The 22,755-nt window shown below is 47.2% G+C and overlaps 1 protein-coding gene across 1 annotated transcript in view; it reads left to right on the top strand.

Moving 5' to 3' along the window:
* LOC138969130 (sodium- and chloride-dependent glycine transporter 1-like) overlaps positions 1-22,755 on the top strand; it is a gene marked incomplete in the record, with an annotated part of 204,892 nt that overhangs the window by 19,379 nt on the left and 162,758 nt on the right. The window contains 5 exon segments of the mRNA XM_070341848.1: positions 1,903-2,017; positions 2,661-2,792; positions 3,278-3,502; positions 4,686-4,866; positions 17,911-18,049. Of these exon segments, the coding sequence (XP_070197949.1) occupies positions 1,903-2,017; positions 2,661-2,792; positions 3,278-3,502; positions 4,686-4,866; positions 17,911-18,049 (792 nt within the window).

The following is a 22,755-nucleotide window of genomic DNA, read 5'->3' on the forward strand; positions in this document are numbered from 1 at the left end:
TATACGCCTGTTCTTTAATTCTTTAGTCGTAGAGACCTGAGTGTGTGGAATGCTCGTGTTTGTGTTAACCTGTGTGAGTGAGGGGGGGGGGAGGGGGGAGGTTTTTTTGAGTGGGTGGGGTGTGGAAGATTCTGAACAGGTGTGTTTGTAATTGTATCTACCTGTGCGCGCGCGCGAGTGTGTGTGTGTGTGTGGGGGGGGGGGATAGTCCGGGTCGCTGTATAATAAAACAAAATCTGTCATTATAATAACACAAAATAATAACCACAAATCCTTTCCTTGCTTTTGACTTCAACCGTATTCAGCCACCGTAAGCAGAATTCCTGTTTGTGTGTTTATGGGCTATTCGGGTGCTTGAAAATCGAGCAGGTGGGCTCCTTTGCTAAAGAAGAACGCGGCATTTGATCAACAAATAATAAATTAGGCTTGTGGTGTGTAAGCCGATTAACCGATAATCCCTCGACAGTATGCTTGGCAAAATCCTTTTTCGGTGTCAAGTGCACTCTAAAACTTAGCTTACATAAGTGCTTTTAACGAAGGCGAAAAATCCGACGAGGTCGGCCATGCTTAACGTATTTGTAATTTGTGTTCACGTTTTTGTTGTTGTTGTTGTTGTTGTTGTTCTTGTTGTTGTTCTTGTTGTTGTTCTTGTTGTTCTTCTTGTTCTTGTTCTTGTTGTCACGTTCTTGTTGCCAGTCGTTGTTGTTGTTGTTGTTGTTGTTGTTCAATCAATCAATCAATATGAAGCTTATATCGCGCGTATTCCGTGGGTACAGTTCTAAGCGCAGGGATTTTTTATTTTATTTTATTTTTTATTTTATGCAATTTATATCGAGCACATATTCAAGGCCCAGGGACGTATTTATGCCGTGTGAGATGGAATTTTTTTACACAATATATCACGCATTCACATCGGCCAGCAGATCCCAGCCATTTCGGCGCATATCCTACTTTTCACGGCCTATTATTCCAAGTCACACGGGTATTTTGGTGGACATTTTTATCTATGCCTATACAATTTTGCCAGGAAAGACCCTTTTGTCAATCGTGGTATCTTTAACGTGCACACCCCAATGTAGTGTACACGAAGGGAGCTCGGTTTTTCGTCTCATCCGAAAGACTAGCACTTGAACCCACCACCTAGTTTAGGAAAGGGGGAAGAAACTTGCTAACGCCCTGACCCAGGGTCGAACTCGCAACCTCTCGCTTCCGAGCGCAAGTGGGTTACCACTCCGCCACCCGTTGTTGTTGTTGGTGTTGTTGTTGTTGTTGTTGTTGTTGTTGTTGTTACGTTCTTGTTGCCAGTTGTTGTTGTTGTTCTTGTTGTCACGTTCTTGTTGCCAGTTGTTCTTGTTATTGTTGTTCTTGTTTTTGTTGTCACGTTCTTGTTGCTAGTTGTCTGATTTGTCTCCAATGTTGCCGGTAATGTCGTAATCACGGTTGTCGTTATTCAATAATGGCGATTCTTTTTGGGGGGGAATAATTATTTAGTGATCAACTCATTGACACATTAGTTATAGGACCGGCTATACATTACCAATATTACTGACTTCTAACTTGTATCGGTTATTATGAACATGGATGATTTTTGCCTTTTGTGTTTACGATATTTACCGCTTATGACATCTTATTTTTAAGGTCCACAAGCTGCTCTCATTCTAAAGATAACTTCGCACCCCTGTTCTTTCATTTCAATCATCCTGTCATCTCCATTTATAGTAATTGCGGTATGTAAAATTGGTTTGCTGGCTCTACTTTTAAAGTGGTTAAAGATATGAATGAACGTAAATCCAAAAATAAACTTTCTTCTTTTTTCTGTAGTTTTATTTTGGTTTTACACGTTCTTAGAAATTGTTGCAGAATTTTGGTTTTCACTGGGTTTTTGCTGTTTGTGTTTTGCAGTTGGAGCGGGGGAACTGGGGGAGTCAGTTGGACTTCCTGCTTTCCTGCGTGGGGTATGCTGTGGGTCTGGGTAACGTGTGGCGCTTCCCTTACCTGGCCTACAGAAATGGTGGAGGTGAGAGAGAGAGAGAGAGAGACAGAGACAGAGACAGAGACAGACAGACAGACAGAGAGACACACAGAGAGAGAGAGACAGACAGAGAGAGAGAGAGACAGAGAGAGAGAGAGAGAGAGAGGGGGGGCGAAAGAGAGGGAGGGAGGAAAAAGGGAGGGTGAAAGAGAGGGAGGGAGAGAGGGGGAGAGAGACAGAGACAGAGAAGGGGAGGGAAAGGGAGGGCGAAAGAGAGAGAGAGGGGGATAGAAAGGGAGAGAGAGAAATAGATGGGGGGGGGGGAGGGGTGAGAGCGAGAGAGAGAGAGAATGTGTGTTTGTGCGTATGTGTTCGCGCGCGCGTATACACGTGTGTGTGTGTGTGTGTGTGTGTGTGTGTGTGTGTATGTGTGTGTGTGTGTGTGTGTGTACATGTGTGTGGGTGTACATGTGTGTGTGTACATGTGTGTGTGTACATGTGTGCGTGCGTTTGTGCGTGCGGGCGTGCGTACGCACGTGCGTCCGTGAGCGAATCGGACGTATTTCAGTGCATTCAACCGTCATCCCTTCGCCGTTGGTGTGTATGACTTCTGTGGTTGACTGAATGGTCATCACGCTTCAGCGTTCTTGTTTCATTTTTCTATTGATTCCTGATGTTACTCTTACAGCCACGTTCCTGTTTCCCTACATCCTCATGTTGATCGTCGCTGGTCTGCCCCTCTTCTTCATAGAGCTGGCCCTGGGTCAGTTTGCCTCTGAGGGGCCCATCACCGTCTGGAAGATGAGTCCCTTCTTCTCGGGTCAGTATTTTATCTGTCAGCGTTCTTATCTCGCTGTTGATTAGATTGAAGGCAGAAATCCAAGTATTTCAATCACTGCGAGTTGAATAATTTTTCGCAAAATTTGACGAAATATTGAATTGTCTTGAAGGCGGGTCATTTGTCTTAAGTTCATCAGTATGGCGACCTATTGTTCTACGAAGAGAAGGCTCGGAATACTCAAATTACACTCGAAGGCAAGGGCAGGCAACCAGAAGTGAGCTTTGGCTGTTAATAGTCTATCAAAAACGTACCACAAAAAAAAACATACAAAAACACGCACACACACACACAAACACAAAAACAGAAAACTTTGCGTTGCTAAATGAAGGTTCGCAAAAGCTTCACAAATGGGACTCGGGAATTCCCGAAAGTCAGCCCTCATCAAAATATATACATCTACGACGTAAGTTCTATTTATTTACCAGCTCATAACGACTTTCGTTTTCTTTGACGACGGAACTCAGGTATCGGGTTCGCCATGTGCATCATCAGCGGCGTGGTGTCCATCTACTACAACGTCATCATCACCTACGCCATCTACTACATGTTCGTGTCGTTCGTCAACCTGGACGGCGATCTGCCGTGGGCCAAGTGTGACCGCATTAACTGGGCGAGTACCAAGTGTCGTGACGAACCATACCCCAGGTTTGCCGAGCTGAACGAAACGGAAGCCATGATGGCCATCAAAGGTGAGCACGTTTGACATAGTCTCTGCCCCTCTCTCTTGCAGGGTCTCTGTCTCTATATTTGTCTGTCTGTCTGTGCCTCTCTCTCTGTCTCTCTCTCTGTCTCTTTCTCTCTTTCTCTTTCTCTCTCTTTCTCTCTCTCTTTCTCTCTCTCTCTGTCTCTTTCTCTCTGTCTCTTTCTCTGTCTCTTTCTCTCTCTCTCTCTCTCTCTTTCTCTCTCTTTCTCTCTCTCTTTCTCTCTTTCTCTCTCTCTTTCTCTCTCTTTCTTTCTCTCTCTTTCTTTCTCTCTTTCTCTCTCTTTCTCTCTCTCTTTCTCTCTCTTTCTTTCTCTCTTTCTTTCTCTCTCTCTCTCTCTCTCTCTCTCTCTCTCTCTCTCACACTATCATACCCCCTGTTTTTATACCCCCTGTTTAAACTTTGTCCGAAATCAAGAAATCAAGAAATACAAAATTACATGAATACATAATATAATTTTTAAAAACACACACAAGAACATGGAGGCCTTAAAAGGTGCTTTCTCCTGTTTCAACGATAAACAAAGGGAAGTATAGAAGCGCTCTAAAATGCATACGACATGTGTAATAGAGTAAGAGAGAGAGTTATTCGGAACCATCCTCCTGGCACCTGAGAGAATAATAATGACACTATTACACATGTCGTAATCATTTAGAGCGCTTACTTCCCTTTGTCTATCAGATCTCTAAACAGCGCTCTGCCTCATTAATTGATTAAAGGCTGACATAGTCCTATTTAATTAGTTTAGTTACTTCCAGGGCTTTTCCCATCGTTGCGGGGATGTATAAATTAAGCTTCCTGCAAAGTTTTAGGTTTGAAGTCCTTACCAATTACGAGAAATAATTAATTCTTTATTGCATTGTTTAGCAACAGTTCTCCAGGACTTGGGCTATTTTTAGACCGTTGACGTCACTTCGTGACGTTTCGTAAACCTAAGATGGCGTTTGAGACTGTTCTGTTTACATTCGACACTATCAACACCACTTTGCAATACTGACATAATTTTTTCTGTGTTCGAAAGCTACAGCCAATCGTTATTATACCCCCTTAGGTACGGTTTTATAACATTATTGGCACATGAAAACAATATGAATTAATTAATGAACGCTACGAATATGGCAGCCTTTAAGATTCTCCCTGTTTCAACGTTTTCCTTTCGCTTCACGTGCAGACGACGTGTACAGTGACAGCTGTATCCGCGACAAGATGATGAACATGAACTTCACCACCGAGCTGAGCAAAGAATTCGCTGGAATGGAGTCCTACGGCGTCCTCAACTCCACCGTGATCCGCTCCGATCACTTCAAGGACTGCGCCATGCCCTTCGTCAGCCCGGCCTCAGACTACCTCAGGTCTGTCTGTCTGTCTGGCTGGCTGGCTAGGTGGCTGGCTGGCGGTCTGTCTGTCTGTTTTTCTCTGTCTGTCTGGTCTTTTTGCCTGGCTGCCTGTCTGCTTGGCTGGCTAGGTGGCTGGCTGGCTGGCTGGCGGGCGGTCTGTCTGTTTTTCTGTCTGTCTGTCTGTTTTTTGCCTGGCTGTCTGTCTGCTTGGCTGGCTAGGTGGCTGGCTGGCTGGCGGTCTGTCTGTCTGTTTTTCTGTCTGTCTGTCTGGTCTTTTTGCCTGTCTGTCTGGCTGCCTGTCTGCTTGGCTGGCTAGGTGGCTGGCTGGCTGGCGGTCTGTCTGTCTGTTTTTCTGTCTGTCGGGTCTTTTTGCCTGTCTGTCTGTCTGTCTGGCTGCCTGTCTGCTTGGCTGGCTAGGTGGTTGGCTGACTGGCTGGCTGTCTGTCTGTCTGTTTTTTCTGTCTGTCTGTCTGTTTTTTGCCTGTCTGGCTGTCTGTCTGCTTGGCTGGCTAGGTGGCTGGCTGGCTGGCTGGCGGTCTGTCTATCTGTTTTTCTGTCTGTCTGGTCTGTTTGCCTGTCTGTCTGTCTGGCTGCCTGTCTGCTTGGCTGGCTAGGTGGCTGGCTGGCTGGCTGGCGGTCTGTCTGTCTGTTTTTCTGTCTGTCTGTCTGGTCTTTTTGCCTGTCTGTCTGTCTGGCTGGCTGGCGTATTTTTGGAGAGTGTTTCCTCCACCGGCGAAATGCTGGCATGTATGATAAGCTCTCATTTGTGTTGGGTGTCCTATTCTTTTTCTTGTTCTTCTTCTTGTTCTTCTTCTTGTTCTTGGTCTTGTTCTTCTTGTTCTTCTTCTTCTTTTTCTTCTTCTTCTGGTTCTTATTGTTCTTGTTCTTCTTGTTCTTCTTTTTACATTCAGTCAAGTTTTGACTAAATGTTTTAACATAGAGGGGGAATCGAGACGAGGGTCGTGGTGTGTGTGTGTGTGTGTGTGTGTGTGTGTGTGTGTGTGTGTGTGTGTGTGTGTGTGTGTGTGTGTGTGTGTGTGTGTGTGTTTTTGTGTGTGTGTGTGTGTAGAGCGATTCAGAGTAAACTACTGGACCGATCTTTATGAAATTTGACATGAGAGTTCCTGGGTATGATATCCCCAAAAATATTTTTCATTTTTTGGATAAACGTCTTTGATGACGTCAAATTCGGCTTTTTGTAAACGTTGATGCGGCACTGTCACACCCTCATTTTTCAATCAAATCGATTGAAATTTTGGCCAAGTAATATTCGACGAAGGCCGGACTTTGGTATTGCATTTCAGCTTGGAGGCTTAAAAATTAATTAAATTACATAACTTTACCCAACTCACGTATAGCAATTAACTCTAGTTCAGTGCTGGTAACGCTGTACGCGTCCCCTTGGTAACAAGGGAGACCACTCTAAAAAGAGAGTGAGCCATCCCATAATGTCAGACCAACTACCGGTCCGACTTCCGTATGCGTGCGCATAGGCCGCCATTTGTATCATACCAAACTCAGCGGTCCAAGGTACTGGACGTGTTTACGTACGCTCTGGCTGTGTTCAGCCTTACTTCTTCGTCTTAGGACTTGGATTTCGCCCCTTGGTCGCCGCCTAAGCCTTGCACCTTTACCTTTGCTGCATTTGGTGAGATCTTTCTGTTTTATTTGTAATTTTAGCGACATTTTGTCGCTCATCTTGGACTTACAAAAAAAGTTCAGAATTTTTTGTAAGTTTATTTTGTTGTCATGGCGGAAGCTGCGCTCAAAGATAGCGCTAAGAAGAAACCTAGTGCGAGACAGGTTGCTACTGATGCCACGCCCAGTAAGAAGGGGTCTCGTAAAATTAAAAGTGCCGGTCATGCCACTTCTGTAGGTTCTGACTTGTCCGCTAAATCCCCAGTTTTGGCGGAAATGCTTGCTTCCCCCGTTTTGTCTACGCAGGTTACAGATAGCAGTACTCATGTGGATAATACTGCTGTTGTTTCTGGGACTCCTGTTTGCCCAGGTTTGGCCGCAGCAGACGTAGCGTCTTTGTTACTCACTTTGAGTTCACAGGTCACAACTTTGGCGGCTGAGCTGTCTTCAACTCGGGCGGAACTTCGCTCCCTCCCTTCCGGTGTTGCGGATCCGCCTTCTCTTGCCAGGATCCGGCCCTCGCCTTCTGCTACAGCTTCTGCGTCGTCTGTCACTACGCGTGCTGATGTTCATGCTTCGCAGGACGGTGACGTTCGTCGTGTGTCTCTGCTGAACATGCCGGGTCACGGCAAAGGTATGTCTACCCCACGAGTAGCAGGGTTCTCCGGCAAAAGTGGGGTGCGTGTACAGGAGGAAAAGGCGACAACGGCTGCAAAGCCTGCGAGGCGTAATAGCCCCGACAACCTGGCTGACCCCTCGCGCGGAAGTGCCCGGTCGGTTGGGTCGACGGGCCCTGTGCAGCGAAAGGGCGGTGCGCTCCTTCCCCCTCCTTTGGAGGAATGCGGGGAGCCGTATCGTCCTCTTCCGCCCGGGGGGCAGGAAGTGGTTGGCCGGGATGACCTTTGGATTGACCAGGAGAGTCTCCCTGGGGGTCATCCTCCCGATTGCGCTTTTGAGCAAGAGGGAGAGGCCGACGAGGGTACGTCCGCTATGGGGGACGACCCTCAACTTAATTTGCCGTCGAGGTTGCCAAGCGCAGTGGCGCTGGCCGCCGAGACGGCATTTAAGTACTTCCCGGAAGGGGTGGCTGAAAGTAGGTCAAAGCTTCCTCCACCACGATCCGCGTTTGACGATTTCCGGTCGGCACGAGAACAGAAATCTCAGTTCCGGTTCCGCGAATCTTCGTCAATTGCCTACGAAATGGCAAATGTCTTTAAGACTAAACGTGGTCCAGCTGTTCCTCTGTTGTTGCAACATGGGGACGCACCGGACGATGTTAATGATTGGTTTGCGAAGCCTGGGGGTCAAGTTTCCGGTTTCTCGAATTGCAAGTTTGCCCCTCAGTCGGTCAACTTGATCGAATCGTTTGCCCTGCCTTCGGCCGTGCTTCCGCTTTCTCCGGGAATGGCTGTGCTGCGTGAAGACTCGTACTGTAAGGACAAGCCTGTTCCTTTTACTGACGCTTCACTTGCGGCTATTGAAGAAGCTGGAAGGTCGTTGTTGGAACTTTCTTCCGTGTCGGAATCTTTACAAAGGTCTTTGTCAAGATGCATTGCCACATCACTCGATCCTTTTGAGTTCCGGTTTGACGCTTCGGCTTTGGACACCACCACTCTTCTCTCCACGCTGGCTAAGGTTTCGAAAGAACAGACTGATGTCCCTTTCGGCTAAACTCTATGCCCATGCAGTGCACTCCAGGAGATCTGCCTTCTTGACAGGTTCCAGGATTCGTGATAGGGCAACTATCGAGAACTTGAAGGTCTCGCCGTTCTCGGACGGGGCCCTTTTGGGTCAGTCGTCCATTGACGCGTTCCAGAAAGAGTCCCAGGACGCAAGGGACATTGCTTTCTCCCATCTTGCGCTCCAGGGCTTCCAAAAGTCTCAGAATAAGCCGCAGACGCAGACTCAGTCCTCTAGCAAGCCCCAGACCTCTTCGTCTGGTGGCGGCGGGAAGACACAAAAGCAGTCTTTCTCCTCGAGGGGTAGGGGCCGCGGAGCTCCTTACCCTAAGAGGGGTCAATCTTTTGGAGGATCTAGGGGGTCGGGGCGCAAGCCTCACCCCCAATGATGCGATCCAGAACCTCTCATTCCGGTAGCCCCCGCACTGGTTGTAGCGGGCGGCCTGTCCAGGGCCCTCACTTCCTGGCTGCAGCTGGTGGACAGCAAGTGGGTTACCGGGATAGTGAGTTCGGGATTCCGGCTTCTCTGGTCAGGGGAAAAGGCACCTCTGACCAGGATAATTCCGCCATGCAGGGCTCCAAGGGATACGGAGGCAAGGGCCGCCGTACAAAAGGTGACTGCCCTTCTGCTCAAGGGAGCAATAGAGGAGGTCACGGACCTTCAGTCCCCGGGGTTTTACGGCAGACTCTTTGTAGTGCCGAAAGCCTCGGGGGCGTGGAGACCAGTCTTGGATTTGTCTGCCCTGAACAAGTTCCTAAGAAGGGTCAAGTTCACTATGGAGACTACAACCTCAGTTCGGGAGGCGCTGCGTCCGGGGGACTGGGCAACGTCTGTGGATCTCACAGATGCGTACTTTCATATACTGATGCATGTAGCAGACAGTAAGTGGCTACGCTTCCCCTGTGGAGACAGAGCTTACCAGTTCAGGGCTCTTCCTTTCGGCCTGTCTCTAGCGCCTTGGATCTTTACGATGATCGTCAGACAGCTTTGTGCTCTGGTAAGAAAGAGCGGGGTTCGTCTCAGAGCCTATTTAGACGATGGGTTGATCCTCCATCAGGACAAAGAGCTTTGCGAGGCTCGCACTCAGAGAGTGCTCAGTCAGGCCTCTCAGCTCGGCTTCTCCATAAACCTCACAAAGTCGGAGTTGGTGCCTTCTCAGAGGTTTGTTTACCTGGGCATGGAGTTCGACACCCGAGACTGGACTGTTCGTCCTTCTCAGAGAAGGATAGTCAAGCTCAAGGATCTGATCCGTTCTCTTTACGGAGAGAATCGGGCCAGCGTACGGGTCCTGGCTTCGGTACTGGGCCAAATGGATTCGATGGCAACGCTCATTCCGTTAGGCAGGGTACACAAGAGGCCTTTCCAGTCTGCTCTACAGGCTCGTTGGGATCAGTCATCCCAAGGCTGGAATGTCCAGATAGCCCTGGGTTCGTGGTTTCTGCACACAACTCGCGTATGGTTGCTCCCGTTGTTGTTCCAGGGAGTTCCCATTGTTCGCCCACCGCCAGAGAGCGAGCTTTTTACGGACGCATCTCTGACAGGGTGGGGTGCTCATCTAGACGAGCAGACGGTGTCAGGGGTTTGGGACTCGGCTCAGTCCTCCTTTCACATCAATGTGCTGGAATTGGAGGCCGTCTCCTTGGCCCTACAGGCGTGCAGGCCCTTTCTGGAGGGCAAACACGTCAGGCTGCACACAGACAACACAACTGTGGCGTCTTATGTGAACAGACAGGGGGGGACGCGATCTCTCAGCCTTTCAGACAAAGCGTGCGGCATTTTGACATGGTGCCACGCTCAGAACATTCTGCTTTCAGCCATGTATCTGAGGGGCAGTCTGAACGTCCTTGCGGACACCCTGAGCAGAGGGGACAAGGTGGTTCATTCGGAATGGACTCTTTCACACCAATCCCTGCAGCGGATCTGGGCTCAGATAGACAAGCCACAGATCGACCTCTTTGCGACGAGGTTCTCTGCGAGACTTCCTCTCTTTGTTTCCCCCTTCCCAGATCCCCTGGCCTGGAAGGTGAATGCCTTGGAAATCGTTTGGACAAACCTGACAGCGTATGCTTTCCCTCCGTTCTGCCTTTTGGGCAAGGTACTCAGGAAAGTCGACTTAGAGAAACCAGCGCTGGTTCTGGTCGCCCCGCTTTGGCCAAGCCAGCACTGGTTTCCCGATTTACTGCGTCTAGCAGTTCGGCCCCCGATTCCTCTCGCCGTGAAAAAGGGAGACCTCGTTCAGCCTCGGTCAGGCATCCCCCACGAAAATCCGCGGGTCCTGAGCCTTCACGCCTGGATTCTGTCCGAAGCTCTTTGCTTAAGGCAGGGACCTCTTCTTCCACTTTGAAATTTGTCCGTCATGCCCATAGGGAGTCCACGACTTCTGTGTACTCCTCTCACTGGGCGGCATGGTCTAGGTGGTGCTCGGTTAACGGGGTTAATCCCTTATCACCTAGATCGATGCAGGTTGCCAACCACCTGTCTTGGATGGCAGAACAGGGAGCCTCTCCCTCGTCTCTTCGTGTACGGAGGTCCGCGATCTCTTCAACTCTTTTGCAACTCGGTCACAAGATTTCACTCGGCGGAGTGATTTCTAGCGTCATTAAGGGTGCCTCCCTTACGGCCGCGCGCTCTAAGTCACAACTCCCTGCCTGGGACTTGATGTTAGTTTTGCGGTTTTTAGCCTCGGAAGATTTTGAACCTATTCTCTCAGCTTCTTTGATTAATTTGACACGCAAGACGGTCTTTTTAACGTTGCTCGCTACCTCTAGAAGAGGCAGTGAGGTTCACGCCTTATCAGGATTAGAGAAAAATATCTCTTTTGAAAAAGATGGATCCGTTTCTCTTAAGTTTACTCCAGGTTTCCTTGCAAAGAACCAGGGACATCTCTTCACTGAGACAGGTCGGCAGTTCTGCGCTACCTGCTTTGGTAGCTGCAGGGCAAGTCCTAGATGCTTGAATTTTGGTAAGTACCCACCACCTATAGTAGCAATCTGCTATACGTGAGTTGGGTAAAGTTATGTAATTTAATCCAAAATTTTAGTAATAAATTTTAATTTAATTAATATACTTACCCAACTCACGTCGTTTAATCCCTCCCGCCTCCCCGCTGTGGTGGTTTTTGGGACTAAAAAGAAGTGAGTTGGGATTCGTTTGGTTTGATACAAATGGCGGCCTATGCGCACGCATACGGAAGTCGGACCGGTAGTTGGTCTGACATTATGGGATGGCTCACTCTCTTTTTAGAGTGGTCTCCCTTGTTACCAAGGGGACGCGTACAGCGTTACCAGCACTGAACTAGAGTTAATTGCTATACGTGAGTTGGGTAAGTATATTAATTAAATTAAAATTTATTACTAAAATTTTGGATTAAATTACATATCTTACCCAACTCACATATAGCAATTAACTCTAGTTCAGTGCTGGTAACGCTGTACGCACCCCCTTGGCAACAAGGGTAGCCACTCTAAAAAAGAGAGTGACACCACCCATAATGCAATATTGATACATAGCTTGACTTCCGCATGCGCGCGCACACGCCGCCATCTTATCATTCCATACTCAGCGCCCAGTGAGACTGGTCGTGTTCTGTACGCTCTGGCTGTTTGCAGCCTGCTGTCATTTCGTCTTTGGATTTGGACAGCTCCCTCTTGGTACTTTACTTGTTCTTGCCTTCACTGCTGTTGAGGTGAGATCGTTCTTGAATTATTTTGCTTGGTTTGTGGTCGTTTGGCCTTAATGTGAACTTGTAAAATTTTTCTTGTTGAAATTTTTCTCGCGAGTTTGTGTTTTGGTCATGGCGGATAGCGCTAAGAAGCGGCAGTCGTCGAAGCCAGTAACTGCTGAGTCTTCTCCGGTTAAGAAAACGCCTCGGAAAGCAAAAGCTACCGGCCACAGTCTTGTTTCTGTTACTGAACCGTCGACGCAAAAATGTTTTGATGTTTTGACTGATATGCCTCCTGCTTAAGACTCCAGCTAAACCTGTAGACAAAGTTGCGCATGTTGATAAGCCCGTTAAAGGGTCACCCGTTTCTCTTCTTCCCGGGCTTGCGTCCGCAGACGTGGCCGCATTGTTTCTCTCCCTGAGCTCGCAGGTATCGTCTTTGGCTGCCGACATTGCTTCCACGCGGGCGGAAGTGCGTGCCCTTCCCGCCGGTGTGACTGATCTTACTTCTCTGGCTTCCATCTGCCCTTCGTCTTCGACTTCGACTTCCGTTGTGCGAGCGGACGTGCATTCGCCGCAGGATGGGGTGACCATGCCTTCTCTGGTGGCTGTTGGTCCGGTTCCCGGTGGCTCTAGCCAAGAACAAGGTATGTCTTCTGCCCTAGTACCCGGGTTCTCCGGGGAAAGGACAGAGCGTCCCCAAGAGGAAGTAGCCCCCGGCATTGAGCTCAGGGTGAAAAGTTCCGAAGCTTTAGCTGGCCGGAACTGCTTAGGCAGTCGGTCGGCGGAAGTTAGGAGCCTTGGAGAGCGAACGGAAGTTCAGACCCGGCGATCCGAAGCCTATAGGGACTTTGGTCACGTCGGTTTGCTTCCGCTTCCGCCCGGGGGGCAGGAAGACGGCAGTATAGCTGACTCACTCGTTGACTATGGCAGTCAGGGGGGGGGGGTCAGCTTCCGGACGGCACGGAAGTGCTTGACGGCTGCTCAGATGACGGTGCTTCCGCAGTGGTCGAGGGCACCGGATTCAAACTTCCGTTCAGGCTGGCTGATGCAGTGGCTATAGCAGCTGAGACGGCTTCAAGGTACTTCGCAGAGGGGGTGGTGGAATCCAAGTCTTTGGTGGTTCCTCCTCCTTCTGCACTTGGAGACTTTCGCGGCGTGAAAGAAGTCAAAAGGACTTTTCGGTTTCTTGAATCGCCCGCTGTGGCTTTCGAGTTTTCGAGAGAGTTCAAGAAATCTTCGCTAGCTAATTCTCAGGCGGCCCCTGTTCCTTTGTTGGTTCAGCATGGGGAGGCGCCTGATTCAGCGGCGTCGTATCTAGCTCAGCCAGGACAGGTTGTACCCGGTGCTGTGGCCCTTCGCAACTTCAAATTGACGACGCATCCGGTTGACTTGATTCAGTCTTTTGGTCTTCCCAGAGCGGCTCTTCCGGTTTCACCCGAGCTTGCCTCTCTAAGGGAGGATGGTTATAGCAGGGAGAGGCCCATGCCCTGCACGGAGGCTGCCATGATCTCTCTGGAAGAGACTGGGAGGTCTCTTTTGGAATTATCCTCGGTGTCCGAGTCTCTGCAACGTTCGTTGTCGAGATCCTTAGCCACGAGTCTGGAACCTTTTGAGTTTCGCTACGACGCTTCGGCTGAAGACGTAACAACTCTGCTGGCTACCTTGGCCAAGGTCTCTCGTGAGCAGATGGCTTTGTCAGCCAAACTTTACACTCATGCGGTGCTCTCGCGCAGGAATGCTTTCATGAGTGGTTCGAAGATCAGGGACAAAGCGACCATTGACAGCCTGAAGTTCTCTCCTTTTGAGGACGGTTCTCTCTTGGGTCGGTCGTCGATTGATGCGCTCCAGAAGGAGACGCAAGATGCTAGAGACTTGGCGATCTCTAGAATTGCGCATCAGGGCTTTCAGAAGCCACAGGCTAAGCCCTATACGCAGGGCAAGACTCAGACTTCGTCCTCTGGTGGAGGCAAGAGTCAGAGTCAGAACTCCTCTTTTCGTGGCAGGGGGCGGGGCGCCCCCTATCAGAAAAGGGGCTCCTTTGGAGGTTCTAGGGGGTCGGGGCGCAAGCCTCACCCCCAATGATGGCTTCCCGAACAGATAGTCCCGTTAGCCCCCACCTTTGTGGTGGCGGGCGGCCCCTCCAGGGCCATCGCTGCCTGGACTCGTTTGGTGTCCAGTCAGTGGATTTTAGGGATAATCAGTTCGGGATTCCGTCTTCTCTGGGCAGACGGGAAGGCACCGCTGTCCAGGATACCGCCGCCTTTTGTGTTTCCGCGGGACGCGGAGGCCAAAGCAGCTATTCAGGGAGAGGTCGCTGCACTCCTTTCAAAGTTTGCGATCGAGGAGGTGCTCGATCACAGGTCCCCAGGCTTTTACGGCAGACTGTTCGTTGTACCCAAAGCCTCGGGGGCGTGGAGGCCTGTTCTGGATCTGTCACCGTTGAACAAGTTCCTGCGGGTCGTGAAGTTCACGATGGAGACACCTACCTCAGTGAGAGAAGCCCTTCGGCCAGGGGACTGGGTCACGTCCATAGACCTGACCGACGCGTATTTTCACGTTTTGATGCATGCGTCGGACACAAAATGGCTTCGGTTTCGTTGGGGAGAGAAGATCTTTCAGTTTCGGGCGCTCCCGTTCGGTCTGTCTCTCTCCCCCTGGATATTCACGATGGTCGTGCGCCAACTCTGTGCCCTTGTGAGACAAGAGGGTGTGAGGCTGAGAGCCTACTTGGACGACTGGTTGATTTTGCATCAAGACCAGGTCCTCTGCAATACGCACACTCAGAGGGTGCTCAGTCTGGCGTTTCAGCTCGGTTTCACGGTCAACCGCGTGAAGTCGGAGTTGGTTCCCTCCCAGCAGTTCACGTATCTGGGGATGGAGTTCGATACGCTGGACTGGTCAGTCCTCCCGTCTCGAAAGAGGGTGGACAAATTACAGGAGGCTATCCGTCTGCTTTACGGAAAGAACTTGTCCACGGCCAGAGAGCTGACGTCTCTGCTAGGCCAGATGGAGTCCATGGCCTCTGTTGTTCCTCTGGGCAGAGTCCACAAGAGACCCTTTCAAGCAGCGCTCCAAGCGCAGTGGGACCAATCGACTCAGGACTGGAATTGTCGAATCGAGTTGGGGTCATGGTTCAGTCGCACAACGAGCGTATGGCTCCTTCCCTGGGTTTCACAGGGGGTTCCTATTGTTCCCCCGGCACCGGAGAACAATCTGTTCGCGGACGCCTCGCTGTCGGGCTGGGGGGCTCATTTGGCAGACCAGACTGCGTCGGGGGTGTGGGACGCCAGTCAGGCCTCTATGCACATAAATGCTCTGGAACTGGAGGCTGTGGCACTAGCTCTGCGTTCGTTTCTGCCTCTGCTGGCAAACAGTCATGTCCTGGTACACACGGACAACACAACTGTAGCGGCTTACATAAATCACCAGGGCGGCTCGCGCTCTCAGGTTCTGTCGAACAGCGCGTGTCAGTTACTGGTCTGGTGCAGCACTCACAGAATTCGGCTGTCAGCTGTCTATCTGAGGGGCTCTCTCAACGTGTTGGCCGACTCCCTCAGCAGGGGGAGCAAGGTCTTGCACTCAGAATGGACTCTCTCCCATCAAGCTCTGGATCGTCTTTGGGTTCAAGTACACAAGCCTCCCATCGATCTGTTTGCAACGAGATTCTCGGCTCGTCTCCCCCTGTTTGTCTCTCCGTTTCCGGACCCTCTAGCTTGGGCCGTGAACGCACTGGATCTGGATTGGTCAAACCTACAGGCTTACGCCTTTCCCCCATTTTGCCTGCTAGGCAAGGTGGTTCGCAAAGCAGACTTAGAGAAACCGGCTTTGATTCTGGTGGCCCCTCTGTGGCCCAGTCAACATTGGTATCCGGATCTTGTGCGCATGGCGGTTCGTCCGCCCATTCCTCTAGGCGTCCGAAAGGGCGACCTGTTACAACCCAGGTCAGGCATTCCGCACTGGGACCCTCAAGCGTTGCAGCTTCACGGCTGGGTTCTATCAGAGTCTCTCTGCTCCGTGCGGGTGCCACAGATTCAACTCTGAAGTTTGTTCAGCAAGCGCATAGAGATTCGACGAAGTCTGTCTATTCATCGCACTGGTCCGCGTGGACTAAGTGGTGCTCTGAAAATGGTGTTAACCCTCTCTCTCCCAGGTCAATGCAGGTTGCCAACCATTTATCATGGTTGGCAGGGAAGGGGGGGTCTCCTTCTTCTTTGCGCGTGAGGCGTTCTGCTATCTCTTCAACGCTTAGACAACTGGGCCACAAAATTGATTTGAGTGGTGTGATCGCGAGTGTGCTGAAAGGCGCTTCCCTGCTTTCAGCTCGGTCCAAGATTCAGCTCCCTGCCTGGGACCTGTTTTTAGTCTTACGTTTTTTGGCCTCAGAGGACTTTGAGCCTCTTCACCTGGCTAGCTTGGCTAGCCTTACGAGAAAAGCTTTGCTTCTAGTGTTACTTGCTACGGCTCGTCGCGGTAGCGAAGTCCATGCTCTGTCGGGTTTGGATCGGGATATTGCGTTAGAAAAAGATGGCTCATTTTCTCTGAAGTTCAGACCTGATTTTTTAGCGAAAAACCAAAAGCCCGGTCAGTCATCCCCGGTGATTCATATTCCCCCCTTGAGCGCTGTGCTCGCTCAAGGAGATCCCGACTTGTGTAACTGCCCTGTTAGATCTCTCAGCAGTTACTTGGCTAGAACGTCTCCGCTTCGTTCAAAATCTCAAAAGTTGCTTTTTATCTCTCTCAACACCGTGAGAAGCAAAGACATTTCAAAAGTGACCTTGACTAAATGGGTGTCTGCGACTATTAGGCAGGCATATGCTTGGTGGCAGAGCCAGTCTGGCGATGCTCGTGCCATTTTACCTCTCACCTCGGCTAGAACGCATGAGGCTCGTGCTTGGGCTTCGTCCTTGGCAGTGCTCCGCTCGGGACGCCTCTCGGAGGTGCTGGCGGCGGCTTACTGGCGCTCAGAAGACATCTTTATAAACTACTATTTGAGAGATGTTGCCGCAGTTCGGCAGGACGGATCCTCTTCTCTGCCAGCTCTGGTAGCGGCAGGGCAGGTTCTTCGAAATTGAGAAGGTTAGTACCCACCACCTATAGTAGCAATCTGCTATATGTGAGTTGGGTAAGATATGTAATTTAATCAAACATTTTAATAATAAATTTTCATTTGATTAATATACTTACCCAACTCACATCGTTTATTCCCTCCCGCCTCCCCGCTGTGGTGGTATTTGGGACTAAAAAAGAAGTGAGTTGGGCTTCGTTTGGAATGATAAGATGGCGGCGTGTGCACGCGCATGCGGAAGTCAAGCTATGTATCAATATTGCATTATGGGTGGTGTCACTCTCTTATTTAGAGTGGCTCCCCTTGTTGCCAAGGGGGTGCGTACAGCGTTACCAGCACTGAACTAGAGTTAATTGCTATATGTGAGTTGGGTAAGTATATTAATCAAATGAAAATTTATTATTAAAATTTTTGATTAATGACTTTGGTCATTAAAAATCAGAATTGTAATTAAAATCATTTTTTTATAAAACGATTCAAAATTACGTTTATCGTATTCTTCATCATTTTCTGATTCCAAAAACATATAAATATGTTATATTCGGATTAAAAACAAGCTCTGAAAATTAGAAATATAAAAATTACGATTAAAATTTTCGAAATCGATTTAAAAACAATTTCATCTTATTCCTTGTCGGTTCCTGATTCCAAAAAACATAATAGATATATGTTTGGATTAAAAACACGTTCAGAGAGTTAAAAAGAATAGAGATATAGAAAAGCGTGCTATCCTCCTCTGCGCAACCGCTACCGCGCTTTTCTGGATTAATTTCACTGCCTTTGCCACGAGCGGTGGACAGACGATGCTACGAGTGTACGGTCTTGCGGAAAAAATGCAATGCGTTCAATTCCATTCTGTGAGTTCGACTGAGCTTGACTGAATGTTGTATTTTCGCCTTACGCGACTTGTTTTTCTTTTTCTTCTTCTCCTTATTGTTTCATGACTATTGAGTTGAGCAAGATATTGTTAAAACCGAATTATGACACCCCTTGATCCATTGTGTGTTTTCAGTCAGTACGTGCTGCGTCTTAATGAAGCCACAGACTTCAGTGACCTGGGCGGCATCTCGCTGAAAATCATCCTCACCCTGGCTCTGGCCTGGCTCCTCATCTTCTTCTGTCTGATGAACGGCGTCAAGTCCTCTGGAAAGGTCAGTTATTATCTGGTTGGCATACTGGCTGGCTGGCTCTTAGCTGGTTGTCTAAACGAAATTCGTCAGCCAGCACGGGAAACGTCCCCAGTCATTAGAGAAAGGGTTTCCGTAAATATTCAATCGGGTTTCTTACTGTCTCTCTCTTCATTTCTTTTTGTTTTTCTGTTTTCTGGGTTATTTTTGTACACTAATACTTGTTTTTGAACAGCCAAGGTTTACAGTACTTCTGATGCAACACCTTACGACTGCATTGTCGGTTGTCATCGTGTCTTTTTAAATATGTTTAGTTATAGAGACCTGTATTTTTCGTAAACCCAGGAAGATCTGGGAAATTAAGATTTGCGTTACGTGTGCATACTCTCAAGAAGACCTCAGAGTTGCCGATGTATTGCGTAATGTTCAAGTGCTAGTCTTTCGGATGAGACGATAAACCGAGGTCCCTTCGTGTACACTACATTGGGGTATGAACGTTAAAGATCCCACGATTGACAAAAGGGTCTTTCATGGCAAAATTGTATAGGCGTAGATAAAAATATCCACCAAAATACCCGTGTGACTTGGAATAATAGGCCGTGAAAGGTGGATAGGCTGTTGATCTTCTGGCCGATGTGAATGCGTGATCTATTGTGTAAAAAATTCCATCTCACACGGCATACGCGCTTTGAACTTTGGATAAGGCGCTATATAAATACCCGTCATTATTGTTTATATAATGTCTATATAACGACGCTAAAGGTGTTTTCGTAGATGTCACTATTAATGATAAGGCAAAACACAACAACAACAAAGTTCCTTGTTACCAGTTCCCCGACCGACTCAATGTTATGCTCCCGACCCCAGAACTCTTGTTTTTACATTTAGTCAAGTTTTGACTAAATGTTTTAACATAGAGGGGGAATCGAGACAAGGGTCGTGGTGTATGTGTGTCTGTCTGTCTGTCTGTCTGTCTGTCTGTCTGTCTGTCTGTCTGTCTGTCTGTCTGTCTGTCTGTCTGTCTGTCTGTCTGTCTGTCTGTCTGTCTGTCTGTCTGTGTGTGTGTGTAGAGCGATTCAGACTAAACTACTGGGCCGATCTTTATGCAATTTGACATGAGAGTTCCTGGGTATGATATTCCCGGACGTTTTTTTCTTTTTTTCGATAAATACCTTTGATGACGTCATATCCGGCTTTTTGTAAAAGTTGAGGCGGCACTGTCACACCCTCATTTTTCAATTAAATTGATTGAAATTTTGGCAAAGCAATCTTCGACGAAGGCCGGGGTTTGGTATTGCATTTCAGCTTGGTGGCTTAAAAACTAATGAGTGAGTTTGGTCATTAAAAATCGGAAACTTGTAATTAAAATTATTTTTTATTAAACGATCCAAAAACAATTTCATCTTATTCTTCGTCATTTTCTGATTCCAAAAACATCAATATGTTATAATTGGATTAAAAACAAGCTCTGAAAATTACAAATATAAAAATTATGATCAAAATTAAATTTCCGAAATCGTTTTAAAAACTATTTCATCTTATTCCTTGTCGGTTCCTGATTCCAAAAACATAAAGATATATGTTTTGGATTAAAAACACGCTCAGAAAGTTAAAAGGAAGAGAGGTACAGTAAAGCGTGCTATGAAGCACAGCGCAACCGCTACCGCGCCAAACAGGCTCGTCCCTTTCACTGCCTTTTGCACTAGCGGCGGACTACGTTCAGTTTCATTCTGTGAGTTCCACAGCTTGACTAAATGTAGTAATTTTCTTTATTCTTTTTACGTTTAGTCAATTTTTGACAATGTTTTCAGATAGACTGGAAATCGAACAAGGTGTGTGTGTGTGTGTGTGTCTGTTTGAAGAAAACTATCCCACAGATGTTTATAATTAGAGAGATTAAGAAGCACTACCACATTCGTTTCGCTGGTATTTTCGGTTGTAAAACGTCACACCTTTTTGAGTACACGTGACTTCCGATCTGTACGAACAGAAATTCGCTTCGTAGAATTGGTCATTCTGACGAAAGTGACTTCGGTCGCGTTTTATATTCGAATAGTCATAAAATATGCCTACCTTGTGTAATCGATGTATGCCCTGACATCTTTAGGCGCGATTTATCATTGAAATGTTTTTAAAAATCAAGTTTAAAAAGCCGTAAAGCAGGCTTGAATTGGGTAAGTGAGTGACTGAGCAGACGAAAGAAATTTCAAGATGGCGACCCAAACATCAGGCCGACTCAACTTTTCAGTCGGTTGGTCAACCCGCCTAGAGGAGAAAAATGCATGAAGCAGTTAAAGTTTATGATGTGTTGAGTTGTGGCCTGAGTATCTGATGCGTTTCAGCAGAAGTGAGGCAGCTGGTATTATCTGATCGACACTTCTGAACCGGTGCGACCAGCGAAACGAAATTCTTCTGTCCTCTTAACCGCTGTACTAGCGACACATGATGTTCTCCCGCCGAGTGTCTTTTGCAACCACGAAAATGCCAACCATATGAATGTGGTAGCCCTTCTTAAAGTCTCTATTAATGTAGTAATTTCGCCTTACGCGACTTGTTTACCCTTCAACAGAATATTAACAAGTCGCATAAGACGAAATTATAACATTTAGTCAAGCTGTCGAACTAACAGAATGAAACTGAACTCACTGCATTTTTACAGCAAGAGCGTATACTCGTAGCATCGTCAGTCCACCGCTCGATGCACAGGCAGTGAAATTGACAAGAAGAGCGGGGTAGTAGTTGCGCTGAGAAGGATAGCACGCCTTTCTTTATCTCTATTCTTTTTAACTTTCTGAGCGTGTTTTTAATCCAAACATATCACATCTATATGTTTTTGGAATCAGGAACCCACAAGGAATAAGATGAAATTGTTTTTAAATCGATTTCGGAAATTTTATTTTAATAATTTTTATATTTTTAATTTTCAGAGCTTGTTTTTAATCCGAATATAACATGTTTATATGTTTTTGGAATCAGAAAATGATGAAGAATAAGATAAACGTAAATTTGGATCGTTTTAAAAACAATTATTTTTTTTTACAATTTTCAGATTTTTAATGACTAAAGTCATTAATTAAATTTTTAAGCCACCAAGCTGAAATGCAATGCCAAAGTCCGGCCTTCGTCGAAGATTGCTGGGCCAAAATTGCAATCAATTTGATTGAAAAATGAGGGTGTGACAGTGCCGCATCAACTTTTACAAAAAGCCGGATATGACGTCATCAAATGTATTTATCGAAAAAAAAGAAAACGTCCGGGGATATCATTCCCAGGAACTCTCATGTAAAATTTCATAAAGGTCGGTCCAGTAGTTTGGTCTGAATCGCTCTACACACACACACACACACACACACACACACACACACACACACACACACACACACACACACACACACACACACACACACACACACACACACACACACACACACCACGACCCTCGTCTCGATTCCCCCCTCTACGTTAAAACATTTAGTCAAAACTTGACTAAATGTAATAATAACAAGTCGCGTAAGGCGAAAATACAACATTTAGTCAAGTAGCTGTCGAACTCACAGAATGAAACTGAACGCAATGCAACGCAGCAAGACCGTATACTCGTAGCATCGTCAGTCCACCGCTCACGGCATAGGCAGTGAAATTGACAAGAAGAGCGCAATGCAACGCAGCAAGACCGTATACTCGTAGCATCGTCAGTCCACCGCTCACGGCATAGGCAGTGAAATTGACAATTTTCAGAGCTTGTTTTTAATCCGAATATAACATGTTTATATGTTTTTGGAATCAGAAAATGATGAAGATTAATTAATTTTAATTAATTTTTAAAGTAGTTGCGCTGGGAAGGATAGCACGCTTTTCTGTACCTCTCTTCGTTTTAGCTTTCTGAGCGTGCTTTTAATCCAAACATATCATATCTATGTTTTTGGAATCAGGAACCGACAAGGAATAAGATGAAAGTGTTTTTAAATTGATTTGGAAAATTTAATTTTGATAATAATTTTTATATATTTAATTTTCAGAGCTTGTTTTTAATCCGAATATAACATATTTATATGTTTTTGGAATCAGCAAATGATGGAGAATAAGATAAACGTAAATTGGGATCGTTTTATAAAAAACATATTTTTTTTTACAATTTTCAGATTTTTAATGACCAAAGTCATTAATTAATTTTTAAGCCACCACGCTGAAATACAATACCGAAGTTTGGGCTTCGTCGAACATTACCCGACCAAAATTTCAACCAATTTGGTTGAAAAATGAGGGCGTGACAGTGCCGCCTCAACTTTCACGAAAAGCCGGATATGACGTCATCAAAGACATTTATCAAAAAATGAAAAAAAAACGTTCGGGGATTTCATACCCAGGAACTCTCATGTCAAATTTCATAATGATCGGTCCAGTAGTTTAGTCTGAATCGCTCTACACACACACACACACAGACACACACACACACACACGCACATACACCACGACCCTCGTCTCGATTCCCCCCTCTACGTTAAAACATTTAGTCAAAACTTGACTAAATGTAAAAAGGACACATTTTGATTGTGCAGTCTTTTCAAGGAAATGTACTTTTGTCCGACATCCAGGGGTCACAGTTGGTGTGATTTCCGGCCAATAAAAAGTCAGTGGTAATAAACAACTAAAACACATTTTCAATCCAAAAAGAACAGAAACAAGTCGCGTAAGGCGAAAATACAATATTTAGTCAAGTAGCTGTCGAA

The sequence above is a fragment of the Littorina saxatilis genome, linkage group LG6 (assembly GCF_037325665.1).
Source record: "Littorina saxatilis isolate snail1 linkage group LG6, US_GU_Lsax_2.0, whole genome shotgun sequence".
Lineage (NCBI taxonomy): Eukaryota > Metazoa > Mollusca > Gastropoda > Littorinimorpha > Littorinidae > Littorina > Littorina saxatilis.